Raw genomic sequence first — 15,243 nt, 5'->3', positions numbered from 1 at the left:
TTTGCAGGTGAAATGCCAACTCGACTTTATTATCGCCCTCAAATCTTTCCCAGTTTGGCGTGCTTTTCATTCATGGACTGGAGGTGTTTAGGGTATAGGCAAATATCTCTAAGGCTGAGGATCACAGTCAAATGCCAGGACTAATGCCTATAGAATAATTGAGGTGGGATGGGGGACAGGACAATGGAAGAAAATCAGTAGTTGAAAAGTTCCTTCACAAGAGGGTTTAAGCCTTCATTTCCCCCTTTTTGGTTGCTCCCTCCTCAACCTGAGAACTCCCTTCTCTCACCTTGCTGATTTCCCTGTTCTTTCGGTTTAGACTGGGTGCTAAGTACCTGCCGCAATGCCAGTTGTTTTAAACAAACCAATTTCTCTATTTTTGGCTCTTATTGAGAATTAACAAATATTTCTCAGAAGAAGAAAAAAATCCAGAATCTAGATGTATGATTAAATGAACCTAATGTATGATAAATTATTAATCTGCTGTCTTGTGAAAACACTGCACACTGGACATCATTGTTAGACATTTCATCTAAATGTCCATTTTATTTGAAATTCAATGAAGGAAAATTAAGCAATAATGAGTATTTATATTTAAGCTCTGGTCGATGATCTCCTTTAAACATCATTTAAAAAAAAAAAAAGCTGTATTTGGAGTTAGAATTCCTAGTTTAAGGCCCAGAGTTGCCTCTAACTGTGTAACAGGAGATCAGTCACTTAACCTTTCTAAGTGTCTGCATTGTTTTGTCTGCAAAATAAGGATGATGTTACCTGCTTCTCTAAAATCAGTTCTTCTATTCCCTCACTGGTAGAACTGTCTGAGTAATAAATATACCCAATCCCTTTTTGTCTTATAATTTTCCAACGCTGGGCTTTTTTCTATTCAATAAGCTTCAAGATCCTCAAGTATTTCCCTGACACAGCTAAATCGCCCCACTCCGTGGAAGAGCATACTTGAAGATTTAAGCAGACTATTTGGCACTGCATATTAAAATTTTTTATATAGGATAGATATTGCTTTTTTTAATTTGTTTTTTTTTTGCATGGCTTTTATTATATTTTTTCCTCATTTGAACAAGATAAAATAAAAAGTGAAATTCACACATTCTTAGCCTCCAAACCTTTCTCCTGGAGATGACCACTATTAACAGTGTGCTCTGTATTTTAAGAATTTATTGATGCTTATTGTATGAGTTTGGGTAGGCTAATTACTGTAAGAAATAGACAAAAATAAAAATGTGTAAACCCTAAGGTAACAAGTTTACTTTTTCTTTATGAGACAGTACTGGGTAGATGAGCAGGTGGGCAGGGTAGCCTTCCTCCATGCAGTCACTCAGGGACCCAGGCTGCTGATCCAGACGCACTGACATCTTCAGCTCTTGTTCAAGCTCACCCTGCAGGACATCTCTATTCCAACCCACTGTGCTGCAATTGCATATAGGTTTTCTTTCTCTCGGTGTCCCCAGCTTCCTGGCAGCATATCTGGCCTCCTGCACACTTGAGCCATAATTGCTTTACTCAAAATTGTGTGATTCAAATTCACCCTCCCAGGCATTCTTGGAACTCATTCCAGCTTGGACTCCTATTTCCTCCTTCTTATCAGAGGTTTCTGGTACTTACCTCTACACCTCCGTTGCTTTTTTTTGCAACAGCTATACCAGCTGCATTCAATTCTGACATCGGTCTCCATTTAGCTAAACTACTGGCAGTCCATGCCCCACTCCCCTTCTTTGTTTCAGCAGAGATTTTATTTTTCTAGATTTATTGAGATATAATTGACATATAACACTGTGTAAGTTTAAGGTATACAATGTGTTGATTTAGTATACTCATATACTGCAAAATGATTTCCACCATTGCATGAGCTAACACCTCTGTCCCGTTACATAATTACCATTTCTTTTTTGTGGTGAGAACATTTAAGATCTCTTGTAGCAACTTTCAGTGATATAATACAGTATTATTAGCTATAATCACCATGCTGTACATTAGATTCTCAGAATTTGCTAATCTTATAACTGGAAGCTTGTACACTTTAACCAATATCTCCCCAGTCCCCTGCCCACACTCCCACCCCAGTCCCTGGTAACCACCACTCTACTCTGTTTCTCTGAGTTTGGCACTTTTAGATTCCACGTGTAAATGATTTCATACAGTATTTATCTTTCAGCAGAGATATTTTAGAAGTCATTTGTGAACAAGTGTTAGCCACTTACCTCAGAAGGTGGCTTCTTTTGCCTGGTGTTTTCTTGTGGTATCTCTTGTCCATTTTTCCCCTTTTTTTCACTCATACATTTTCCCTGAAAAAATCTATCTCCTCTTTTGTGTCTCCCTCTCTCTGCCTGTAGCCTCTCTCACCTCTTTCTTCTCTTACAGCCGCCATGTTGGTTGCCAGCCTTATTTCATCAGCTGTAACCAACAGCTGTGTTTCATTTCCCTTTCATTCTCTATCCCTAAAGTTGATTCAGCCAGGCTACACTCTTTTATTGTGACATTCTCTTGGGCTGCTCACTCAAATTCACTTGTTCAACAATAGTCACTCAAGGAGCAATTTTCCAGACTGCAAACCACACTCAGTTGTCAAACTCTTCTAACTAGTTTATGTTTGATTGACAGACATTTGAACCATCCTCTCCAAATGGAAAGCTCTGGCAAGGAGTTTACTGATTACCACACAGAGCATCTCAACTCAACAGAGTCTGATAGTCTTAGAGGGGCAAGGTGGGCTTGCTATGAGAGTGCGCAGTGGGGTAGCCAATGGTCCTAGTTTACCCAGGATAGAGGGAGGTTCAGGGATGCAGGGCTTTTAGTTTCAAGCCAGAGCAAAATTTAAACCATCTAGTTTAAAGTGAGTCTTTCTATGCAGGGTCTTGGTTGGATAAAGATCGTGATATGGTAGTTTAGGATTAGTGAACACAACAAGGCAAAGATTTTGAGGTGAGGGTTTCTAAGAGTTTTGGGATATAAACTGGTGAAGTATTGACGGGTCTTTCAAGAAGTTCCCAAAATGAATAATAAAGTTATTTTCCTGGGCAAAAGCTATGCTAATGAAGACAAGGGACCAGGAAGGTTATGCTAATAATAGACAGTAGGCTGAGGTGGGGGAAGTGGGAGATGGTTTCTGTTCTCAGAGTTAATGCCACTCTCTCTTTTCCAAGGTCTGTTTCATATCCACTGTCCTTTGTCAAATGCAAAACCTAGTGGGGTTTTTTGTTCGTTTGGTTTATGCTTTTAAATTTTTGCAAACATTGCATTACCTCCAACCCCAAGTCTCCAATGTCTGCTCCAGCTTTCATTCCACTCAGGAGAATAAGAATAATAAAACTATCACCCATAGAGCCTTCACCATAAGCTAAGACACATGTCAAACCCCTTGTAGACATTATTTGACCCTCATAAGAGTCTTATGAAAGAGGCACTATTATTGTCCCTATTTTACAGATGAGGAAACTATGGCTCAAAGAGGTCAAAGAACTTGTCCAAGGTCATGTAGCCAGAAGTGGCAGGGCCAAGATTTGATCTCAGGTCCATCCAACTATTTGGTAATAAAAAGGAGCAAATTACTGATATATGCTACACGTGGATGAACCTCACAAACACTGTTAAACGAAAGAAGCCAGATGCACAAGACTACATATTTATGATTCCATTTATATAAACTGTCCACATAAGGCAAATTTAGAGGTAGAAAGGAGATCAGTGGTTCCTAGGCAAGAGGCAGGGGGTGGGAATTAATTGCAAATGTGCATATGATTATTTTTGTCATTGATAGAAATGTTCTAAACCTGGATTGTGATGATGATTGATTTTACAATTCTGTACGTTTACTGAACATCATCTAATTGTATCTAATCACAACGTATGAAGTTAATGGAAATTCTCATTCAGTAAAACTCTTTAAAAAATCCCAGAGGCCAGATTCTAAGTCTTCTAGTTGTTACCAGCAACCACTAGGTGCAGGTTACTTTAGGAATCAAGCCTTAGGTGCCATTCAGAAGGGGATAGACTATAAGTCTTACTAAGTTTTCCTACCCTCTTCACATAAGCCTAGGGAGGGCCTTTAAACTCTTTTAACCAATCTACACATGTTGAATACATTTAATTCTACCAATGAGAGCCATTTCTAAACAGGCACTAATTTCATTAATGCTAACTGTGCATTTTGATTAGCATGTATATAAACCTAAGTAGATAAGTTATAGACATATATGATATTATCACATGTGCTCAAGAGCTTTCAATTACTGATACAGAAAAATAAACCCAAGTGAACTCTTAATACTCACTACCTCAACTGCCTCTGAAAGAGCAATTGACAGAGGAGCCTCGCTGACCTTATTCCCTTGCTGTAATCCATTATATAATCCACTCAGACCCCCCACTCCAGGGCCAGGTTACTTGCTGTTGTTAATAAAGATATCTGCCCTCAACAAACCATTGGAGAGATTTTTCTTTTCTATTCAAATCTAAAAGGAAAAAAGGCTCTGAGACTGTAGATAAGAGAAAGGTCACCCCAAAATTTAAATGGATTGAAACTAAGCCAGTGATGAGAGCTGAACAGCCATTGTGTCCCTGAAAGGAGCCAAAAAGTAGCTTGTTGTGGATGGGACTGGCTCCTGGGAGAAGAAGTCCCTGGGGCACCATGTAAATGTGTATTCGTCTCAGGAACATTTGTTAGACCTGATTTATGTTGTTTTATCTTTCATAAGAACAGAAAGGGATATATTACAGTGAATATGTTTCTTGTACTTTTACAGAGAGATTCGGAATACCAGAAGCTTAACTTACATAGACCACGGTGCCCTGAAAGAGCTCCCCCTTCTAAAGTTCCTGTAAGTATTAACTCCTGTCCCTTCCTACCTTTTTTTTTTAAAGATAATTATAATGTAGGAATATCCCTAGGATGATGTGGGCCATTTTAGTGGTGTGTGGTCTGGAGCAAATCACATCCTGTGACTTACTCCCCACCTTTTCCCATGAGGCAAGGTAACAGGTGAAATGATCCACATTTTAAAAACCTATTCAAAAGTCAACACATAATGCTGGGACCAGAGACCTGCCCCAAGAGACATGAGGGAGAAAATGCCACCATGTATATATGGTCTTTAAATGAATATAACAAAACAAAATAAAAACCTCGGAAAGCCCACTGGTCAATTTTGTTAGGAAATGGGTATCACAATATTAGAGTGACTGTTAACACAAAAACAAACAGAAAACAAAAAAGGGTAAAACCTAATCTCTTAGAGCTAGGGGGACAAAAATGGAAGGGACAGCACTTACTGCTTTGCTTTGGTGACACCCTGTGAGCTAACTGTAACCTCAATGAGAGCAAGGACCACAACATTTTTGTTCTTTGTTGTATCTTTACTGCTTAGCGCCTACTGTCTAGGTACTCAAGGAAGTGTGTTCAGTGGATGTGTGTGTATGGCCTCAGGTCTTCTGGCTACCTTCCCTTCTTCCCTTCTTTCTTGCTCACATGCGTTGTAAAAAATTAGAACACAAAAACATTATGAAGAAAAAAAAGCCAACCTTAATCCCAATACTCAGAAATAATCACTACTAACATATTAGTTCATTTCCATCTAGGGATTTTAAGTAAAAGTATATATCCAAATGTATTTTATGAAATTAGTCTTTAAGGATGAATAGAGTTTATCCAGGAAAAGGAGGGGGAGGGGTAGAAGAGAAATACAAGTGGATGGGATAGCATGATAAAGATACAAAGGTGTAGACCCATATGCCTTTTTTGGGGAATGAAAAATAGTTCAGTATTGAAGAGGTAGGGGTGGGAGATGCCAGGAGAACAGAAGAGGATATGGATGCAAAATGTGGCTGAAAGGGTATCTGGGGAGTAATAAAAACTTATAGCACAAGGCAATTGCTCCTGTGTGGACTTTGAGTTTCAATCCATCAGTAACTCTTTGATATGGTGGTCCCCTACTATGTGCAGGGCTCAGTGGGGAACATGTAGGATAAAAAAACATTGTCCTTGCCTTCAAGAAGCTTACAATCTAGTTAGAGAAGATATTATATATGGGATTGAAAAGTTCCTCCCCTAGGAGAACAATGGTAAGTGACAAATAAGAGGTACATATATTATCTGGGGGTGCAGGTAATTAGAGGAGACGTCCAGAAGGAGATGGACTTGTTCGGGGTTTTGAAGAATAGACAGGTCTTGGTCCAAATCCCTAATATGGCACTTCCAGCCCTTTTTGATATGGTCCCCACTTAACTCTGGGTCTCACCACCCCACTCTTCCACATGAACAGCTGTTGTAATTGAACTAGTTTTTTTACTGTTCTTCAAATATACCTCATGGAATCTTACATCTCTCCTTTGTTATTTAGAATGTCCCATTTGCTTTTTTGAAACCTCAGGCTCTGCTTCCTCTTCAAATCATATGTCTTCCCCTCTAGAAGGAGTCAGGTCAGAATTTGCCTTAGATGGTACAGCAATGGGACTAGAATTTTCTCTACTGGAAGACTTTCTTTAAAGATTTACTGGTAGTTACAAGTTCTCACCACGTCATACTGAAGCTCTCAAAAAAATCACTAAATCCACTACCTATGTTCTAGTAGCTGCAAGAAATATTAAACCAACTAAGTCTGAGAGGCATCCAGAGTTTGAGAGTTTTTGTATTCATGCTGTCAATGCACGTTTTAATCTTGACATTTTGCCCTGATGACACAGCTTTGGAGAGTGAAGATATTGTCTTTGACTGATTTCCTCCCTTATCTGGACATATTTTTATGGTACTGCTGCCATGGTATTCTCAAGTGACTGCCATGGGAATGCCATTCTTGGTAAAATAATGATCACAATATAATGTAGAGTTTGAAAGAAGAAGCCTGGCTTGGAGTTGGGTAATTATATTGTCTTCCTGTCCCATCCTCTCCTTATTCTACCCTCCCTTCCCCCCAACACATGCATAACGTCTTCCAATTAAAACAAGGAAATCACACACACACACACACACACACACACACACGAAAAGAAACCTGAATTCCTATTTCTAGGAATCCCACTTGGTTCAAACAATCCCCAGATTCTTCTAAACAGAAAAGATGTATTGACACTGGTGGACTGGGTTAGATTCTTGTACCTTCAGGGAGCATCATTTCATCCAAGGATTAGAACTTGCCATGGTCTCTCAGATAATTAATGGAGGACTTAGGATATGATCCTAGTCTGACTTCAGAGCACATAGTTTTAGCTATTACATTATTCTACTTCTTATGTGTTGATTTTCTTACCTTATTTCTCTTCTTTTGTTCTTCTTTTTCATGTACTTTAGTGGCATTTTCAACACTGGACTTAGAGTATTCCCAGACCTGACCAAAGTTTATTCCACTGATGTATTCTTCATACTGTAAGTGTGCACATATGCAATATTTGGCCATATTTTACTTGCCACTGACAAGAACTAGGCTGCAGCCAGAGGGGTTGGTTGAAACCAACTGAAGCAGTTGTTTCAAGGAGGAAGCAGTGATCAGCTGTGACAAATGCACTGATGGATGAAGTAAGGCAAGGACTGAGAAATGGCCATTGGGTTTAGTAATACGGGGCATCAGTGATTCTGAAGAGAATGCTTCCAGTGGGGTTCTGGGGGTGGAGAAGTCTGGTTGGAGTGGGCTCAAGAAAGAACCAGAAGGGGGAATTAGAGAGAGTGAGCACAACAAAATCTTTAGGGAAGTTTTACTACAAAAAAGAAGCAGAAAATGCCTCAGTAGTTGGAGCATATTGAATATGGAGAGAAGGGTTTTTTGTTTTTTTTTGTTTTTAATGGGAGAAACTATGGCAGATTTGTTTGCTGCTGGGATTGTTTGAATAGAAGGAATTTGATGATAATGATGATACTTTATTTTCCACATAGTTTTTCATAGCTTTTCACTCTCCCATGTGTTATCATATTTGCTCCTCTCAACCACCTTATGAGACATAAAAGGAAGTTACAGTTTTTCCATTAAACAAATGAGGAAACTGAGAAATAGAAAACATAAGGGATTTTGTCTGAGGAGAGTCCCAAGGAGCAGTTGTGAGTGGTGCTAAAACTACTTCCTGTGACTTCTGATTGGGGCCATGGTGCTCTTTTCCAAAACCTATGACACAGTTAGGTATCTTACTAGTTGTTTAGAAGTGAAAGGATATATGCAGAGAGAATTACAGACTGAGTTTGAACTATCGAATCAGCAAAATGTAGAATGATAGGATCCAAACTCTTGGGATTTTGTTAGAAAAAATACCCATGCTTCTTTGCTGCAGAAGAGCTCAGTTCAAAATACAGGCCGTCTTCCAGCAACTAGACTGGCATAGAAATGTCCTCTAGGAGTATATGTCTTGCAAGTGGAGGGCACTTCAGTAATACTCATGAAATGAAATCAATTGATCCCATTCTAGCAACCCTTTTTAGGGGTTCCACACGCTGAGAAAACGAGTTGCTCTGGACAAAGTATTTGTCAAAGATTCATGAGAAATCTCTGAGACCCACCTGCTCCCCTTGCACGTGAGGATTGTCAGGAACCTCAGCCCACACCCAAAGCTCACTTGTTCACTGCACATGTGGGGCTTTTAGTGTATGTCCACCTAAGACAGCTCTCACCACCTCACCGGACCTCTGAGCCACCAACAGCTAAGAAGGGTCAATGACACCTAAAAAGAAATAAGATAAAACTGAGTTGTAGGGCTTCCCTGGTGGCGCAGTGGTTGAGAGTCTGCCTGCCAATGTAGGGGACACGGGTTCATTCCCCAGTCCCAGAGGATCCCACATGCCGCGGAGCGGCTGGGCCCGTGAGCCATGGCCGCTGAGCCTGCGCGTCCGCAGCCTGTGCTCCACAACGGGAGAGGCCACAACAGTGAGAGGCCCGCGTACCGCTAAAAAACAAAAACAAACAAACAAAAAAAACCCTGAATTGTGTCAGGTTATTTATTTAAGGGCATATGTGCAGCAAAAGCCCAGCTCCAGAAGGAAAGCATTTTTTTTTAAATTTATTTTTGGCTGCATTGGGTCTTTGTTGCTGCACACGGGCTCTCTAGTTGCGGCGAGCGGGGGATACTCTTCATTGTAGTGTGCGGGCTTCTCATTGCGGTGGCTTCTCTTGTTGAGGAGCACGGGATCGAGGCATGTGGGCTTCAGTAGTTGTGGCTCATGGGCTCTAGAGCGCAGGCTCAACAGTTGTGGCACACGGGCTTAGTTGCTCTGCGGCATATGGGATCTTCCCGGACCAGTGCTCGAACCCGTGTCCCCTGCAACGGCAGGCGGATTCTTAGCCACTGAGCCACCAGGGAAGCCCAGAAAGCATTTTTTTCACCAGGTGTTTTTGTTCCTCTCCTGCAGTGAAATTACAGACAACCCCTACATGACTTCGATCCCTGCGAATGCTTTTCAGGGCCTGTGCAATGAAACCTTGACACTGTGAGTATTGCCAGTTCCACTCCTGCCAACAATGAAATATTTATTTGGGCCACTGTACTATTTCCACAGGCCATCCAAGAACCGTACTACCATAGAGTATGTGCTCTATGGTCTACCGAGGGTTTCACATAGTTAAATAAGAGTAGTGACTCATGGTGTGGTGCTCTATAGGTGACGAAGTGGTTTAGGTAACGAGACTATTCCCTTACAGAAGTGGTCAGCGCACTTTATCTGTAAAGGACCATTCAGATTTTACAGACCACATGGCCTTTGTGGCAACTGTTCAACTCTGCTATTTCAGGGCAAAAGCAGCCATCCACAATATATAAACTAATGAGCATAGCTATGTTCCAAAAAAGTTTTATTTACAAAAACAGCCAGCGGGCCAGATTTGGCCTGCAGGCCTTATAATAGTCTGGGTTCTAGTATCCCCACTGAATAGAGGAAGAACCTGGGGTTAAAGCAAATTTAAGTGACTTTCCCAAGGTCACTGAGCTAGAAAATGGTGATGCTCAGGGCTTTTCATACTCTGTACTCATACTTCAACTGTGTCGTCACAAACTATTATTAAGCTCCTATGAAGGGATATTGAATAGAAAACATAGTTCTGCTCTACATCATCATTTTTCCAGAGTTTGAATGGATTCTGCTCTTTAGTTGTTCAAAAGAAATGCTAGATCAGGGAAATTCACAAAATGTTCTAATGAAGGAGATCTAATAGAGGTACAAAAGATAAGTTAATTCTCCAAGCCGGTAAAAATTCCCCTCTCTCATCAAATTAGCTACAAAGTACAGTTGGGACTACGTCCAAAGGATCCCATCTCTCTAGTTTCAGTACCACTGCCCAGGTTCAGGCCTGGTGGGGGTTTTGCCCAGATTGTCACCCAGCTCCGTTTCTCCAGTCACACTACAGTCCAAGGGTTCTTCATCGTATGCAAACCTGATTGAATTATGTCCCAGCAAAATTAATCCAAGCCTCCACACGACTCTTTGAAGAGGCAGTTTCCAAGCATTCCAAGTCAAGCAGTCTTGACCCTGTGAAGCTATCTCAACCTCTGGGACTCTATCCACAGTGGAGCATTTCAATTCATCCTTCTCGAAAAATGGGGAGAGCTCTCTTGATAAGACAAGAGACTCCTCAGCCACCATTTCACTTGACAGCACAGCAAAGACTGGGGTTTAGCCTGCTCAGTCCCCAAACCTCAAGGCCATTTACCTCTTCTGTAAACCCTTCCATTGTGCCCACTCATTGTATATAAACACCTGTCTCAATTTCTTTGCAGAATGTTACCTCCACCTTTTGACATCTTTTTCTAAGGACCCATATCCCAAGCAGCCCTCTCAAGTGAAAGCTGCTGTTTGTCTCACACCAAGCATGGGGCCCAGTAGGCATTTGATAAACCTCTGAATGAGGGAACCTTAACTTTCCTGAAATCTAGAGGTGGGGATGGCATAGCTTGTCCATTATCTTTTCAGATGATTATTTCTACATACCTGCAAAAGTCCTGGCTTCTTTAAAGCTCATGCTCAAAAAACTATAAACGTGAAAGGGTATGTGTCCAACAGCAAACTTTGTACCCATATTCCTGGTAGGATAGAGTTTCAATCAAAGTTTGCAACCCTTTGTGTTTTCTTTCTTTACTATGTTTTTCTTTCTTCATTATTTTCCCTTTTTGAGACCTACTTGTTCAATAAGAGTTTTATTTAATCTTTGAAATGTAATTCCAACAAAGAACATTTTTATTGTCCAGGCCTCTCAGCAAAGTTTGGGAAAATAGAAATGCCAAATGTACAATTCTCACCTCTTCATTAATGAACTCTAGTTCAGAAAAAATTAACTTACCTATAGAGCTTTCTCAGCCTCTGTGCTTAACGTCCCTGTGCATTGCAGTCCTCCCCCAGGACACCTTAGTAGCAGGAATTAAACTCATTGTGTAATTATTTTAAACAAAACAAAAAACAGGGCTTCCCTGGTGGCGCAGTGGTTGAGAGTCCGCCTGCTGATGCAGGGGACATGGGTTCATGCCCTGGTCAGGGAAGATCCCACATGCTGCGGAGCGGCTGGGCCCGTGAGCCATGGCCGCTGGGCCTGCGCGTCCGGAGCCTGTGCTCCACAACAGGAGAGGCCACAACAGTGAGAGGCCTGCGTACTGCAAAAAAACCCCAAAAAACAAAACACAAACAAGGATTGCCTCTTAGTTCTTCACAACTACATAAGATAAATCCAAGTTTGGAGGTATTCATTTTAACATGGTTGTCTCATAAGTGTCCACACCTTACTTGTTAAATGTATAGCTGTTTTATCCTCCCAGTAACCGTTTGATTAGGTATTATTTTATCATATTTTTACAGACAAGGAAAACTGTGGATAATTGAGGTTGAGAAGTTCTCAGGGTCACCCACTATGAAGTGACAGAGCCAGGTCTGATTCCAAGTTTGGAGTCTCCTGTGTGCTTCTTACTGTGTTACCAGAGTTCACAGGAGGCACTGCAGTAGTTTTCAGAGTTCCCCTACAGTCGCCACTCACTGTGCCTGATTATGGACATGGCAGCCTTCTCTTTTCTCATGCTAGCAGCCCCCAGGAACACCCATGCACCCCTGTGTAGACCAGAGTTCCCATGGCCGGAGCTCCTTTTCCAGCAGAAAGGATGTGTCCTTTTGGTGGGTGGGAAGAATTGCTTTTGAGTTCAGAAATCCTGATTCCCGACAGCTGTGCATCAGTGCGGCTTTGGCAAATCACCTCCATATCTCAATACCCTGACTAGGAAATAGAAGAGATAATGCTTCAGTGAAGCCCTTGGAATCACTGTATGAATTAATTAGTTGCAGAAACATAGCAACAAGTTAAAACATTAAAACTTCCCCAAAAGGCCATGGTCTATCTATTTTCTTAGATTTGTTTTTGAAGTTCAATTTGATTCAGTCCAAAACCATTTAATTAAGCATTTAATGTATGATACACCCTGAGGATTAAAAATATGACTATAAATGTGAAACAACATTTTAAAGAGAAAAATATAAAACCTATGCATTCAGCTGAATAATATCTTTTAAAGTACTCATCTTGAGAAACTGCACTTATTCCTCCATTATTGACATTGGGTTAACTATTTCCTGAAACCCCAGTTTTTTGAGTATATGTAGAACATTTTTTAAAAAATCCTTAATGATTGCAAATCTTTCCTCATTAAAGTGAATCTGCTTCTGGGAAACAGCTTAAAGCTCTAGGAGCTAAGACTGGAGAATGGGGATTCAAACTGGAAAACACTATTCCATGTCCCAAATAAGACGTACTGTAAAGTTTTCTTGTATGGCCTAAGAACCTTCATGCACATCTCTGGCACTGAAGAAATGAAGCGCAACCCTCAGAGAAGGGCCAGCACTACCTCTTATAGGTCACTGATTTCTCCTCTCTCTGTTGATTATAGGAAACTATACAACAATGGCTTTACTTCAATCCAAGGACATGCTTTCAATGGGACAAAGCTGGATGCTGTGTAAGTCAAGGGTTGCCACGGAAACCACTATCCTGCCCTACACTCCCTCCCCCAAGAAGGACCATTCAGTGGGTCAGAATTCTGCTACAGATAGGTTCCACCAGAGCATTCCTCAACCCCAGAATTAGCATGACCAAGACTTGGGGATAATGTTAAGGAACTTGACAAGAGCCAGCTTTAGTGGACACACATTAACTCCAATTCTAAATCCCAAAGCTTTTATCCTTAATAAAATGGAGAATGATGGTGTCACCTTCTATTATCTTGTAGGAGTGTGTGTGTGTGTGTGTGTGTGTGTAAATGTTCATCTACCATGTACATGAAGTAAAGGGGTGTCTTTAATGAAAGTCCAAAGCTATTCAGAAGGTAAGGCTTTTCTTTTCATTTTATCTGACATATTTTCAGGAAAGGTGTCAGTTTATATTTGATTCAGTTAGAAATAGCTGAAAAGCCATATCCAGATTTTGCCTCCTCTGCAAATAAATAATGCCTAGAACAGGATATTGGCAAAAAGATAGTGATTAACATGGGTCTCTGTCTCTGTAGTACTTTTCTATCAGATCTCTGTGGTCCCCAGTGTCCATGCCAGAGCATACTTTTTGTCTAAGAGCTGCTAGACTGGTTCAGCCATACTGGTGTGTGATTTAACCTAATAGCTAATAAATGACAAAGAGCTTTAGTAGAGTCTGCTTTCCACAGTATGGTGAACTAGATAATTTGTTTCTACTAGGAAAGAACTAGATGATATATTTTGAAAAAAATATGTTTTATGTCATATCCCCAAGAGAGGAAAATAAAACAACTAACAAACCAGTAGCTGAAACCAAAATGGTGGGTGCTTACAGAGGGTGCATTTCCCTTGTGGGGAGCTGCCAACATCAGTGGTGCCAGGAGACTAGACTCCAGTCAGTGAGAAGGTGGAGAAGTGATGTAAACCTGAGACTGCTGGATAAAGCCAGGGAACCTGGATGAGAGCTGGAGTGGGACCACACTAGTAGAACCTCTGGACTCCTGGCAGAAATAAATACAAACCGCTGCAGAGGAAAGAACCCCAATGCAGACCCAGATTTTTAAAATCAATCAAATAGGTGCTTACAGTCAAAAATGACACATAGGAAAAGAAGAAACTACCATACGTAAGAGTCAGCTGAAGCAACAAATGATAGATTCTTGTGTTAATTTGTTTTATGACAGTTTATTGAGTATTTTTAAACAATTGTATTTTTTCCATTCCAGAAGTTCTATTTGCTTCTTTTAAAGTTTGCCTGCTCATTTTTGTAATTCCATCTCTTTTTTTCCCCCTTTAAACATTTCATACATAGTTGTTTTATATTCTGGAAACGATCATTGCAAAATCTTAAGGCCTGTGGTTCTAGATCTGTTGTGCTCTACGGTGCTTCTCAAACTTCATTGAGCATATAAACAATCTGGGGGGTCTTGTTAAAATGCAGAATCTGATTAAGTAGATCTGGGGTGAGCCCCAGGATTCTGCATTTCTAACAAGCTCCCAGGTGACACTGATACTGCTGGTCCATTGACCAACTTGAGCAGGGTGAGTTAAATTACCTGCACAACATAGGTGAGTAAGTTCAAAGTCATTACACCTTGGCGTGGCTTCCTAAGTTCTGTTTGAAGTGGGGTCTCACTCTTTACCAGGCTTTTGGGTTTCTTAGTAGTCTTTGTTAAGTGAAGATCAGAGTACCTATATCTAGATTGCCTAGTTGTAGGCTCATTTGGGTTGATATTAGTCATTTGTTTAAATACATAATCATAGGGGAAGTCTGAAAAGACTCAACAGAGTAACATGAATACTTATACATCAAATTTATTTACAGTATTGGAGAGACCCTACTTCCATCTTAACTTTATCATTCAAATCTCACACAATCCTACATTTAATTTTCTTTCCTTTTTTTAGTGTGCAGGATGTTTACTGAGGAGTGCTCCTGAAATCTACAGATATGGAAGGGAGGGTATAAGAGCAAAGCAAGATGGGGTAGCAGGAAAAGTTGGCTGACCTGACAGAGAACTCTGGAGCTAAATATGGCCTAGAGTTTTCCTGTTTCACTAAAATGGCCAGACAGCTATACTCCCATCTTCTCTGGTCATTAGATTTAAGCTACCCTAACATAGGTGTCCTTAGATGAGACCATTCTCTGCAGCTGAGGCAATCCCAGGGACTGATAGCTAAAGCTTTTCTCCTGACAGTAGGCCCAGCAGCTGGATAGACAATTCCTTCCTAGATGGAGGACCCAGGTGTATGCACTCCATGCCCATCACTGTCATAACTTGAACCTCTTGGATTCAACTTATTTATTTATTAAAGTTTTC

The 15,243-nt window shown here is 40.7% G+C and overlaps 1 protein-coding gene across 1 annotated transcript in view; it reads left to right on the top strand.

Moving 5' to 3' along the window:
- The window catches only part of TSHR (thyroid stimulating hormone receptor), a 163,543-nt gene that overhangs the window by 107,365 nt on the left and 40,935 nt on the right, over window positions 1-15,243 (top strand). The window contains exons 5-8 of the mRNA XM_060097966.1: window positions 4,758-4,832; window positions 7,298-7,372; window positions 9,338-9,415; window positions 12,844-12,912. Coding sequence (XP_059953949.1) covers window positions 4,758-4,832; window positions 7,298-7,372; window positions 9,338-9,415; window positions 12,844-12,912 — 297 coding nt within the window. The remainder of the gene's footprint in view (window positions 1-4,757; window positions 4,833-7,297; window positions 7,373-9,337; window positions 9,416-12,843; window positions 12,913-15,243) is intronic.

The sequence above is a fragment of the Mesoplodon densirostris genome, chromosome 4 (assembly GCF_025265405.1).
Source record: "Mesoplodon densirostris isolate mMesDen1 chromosome 4, mMesDen1 primary haplotype, whole genome shotgun sequence".
NCBI classification, from domain to species: Eukaryota; Metazoa; Chordata; class Mammalia; order Artiodactyla; family Ziphiidae; genus Mesoplodon; species Mesoplodon densirostris.
Note: the sequence above shows the minus strand (reverse complement) of the source record. Positions and strands in the feature narration are given on the sequence as shown.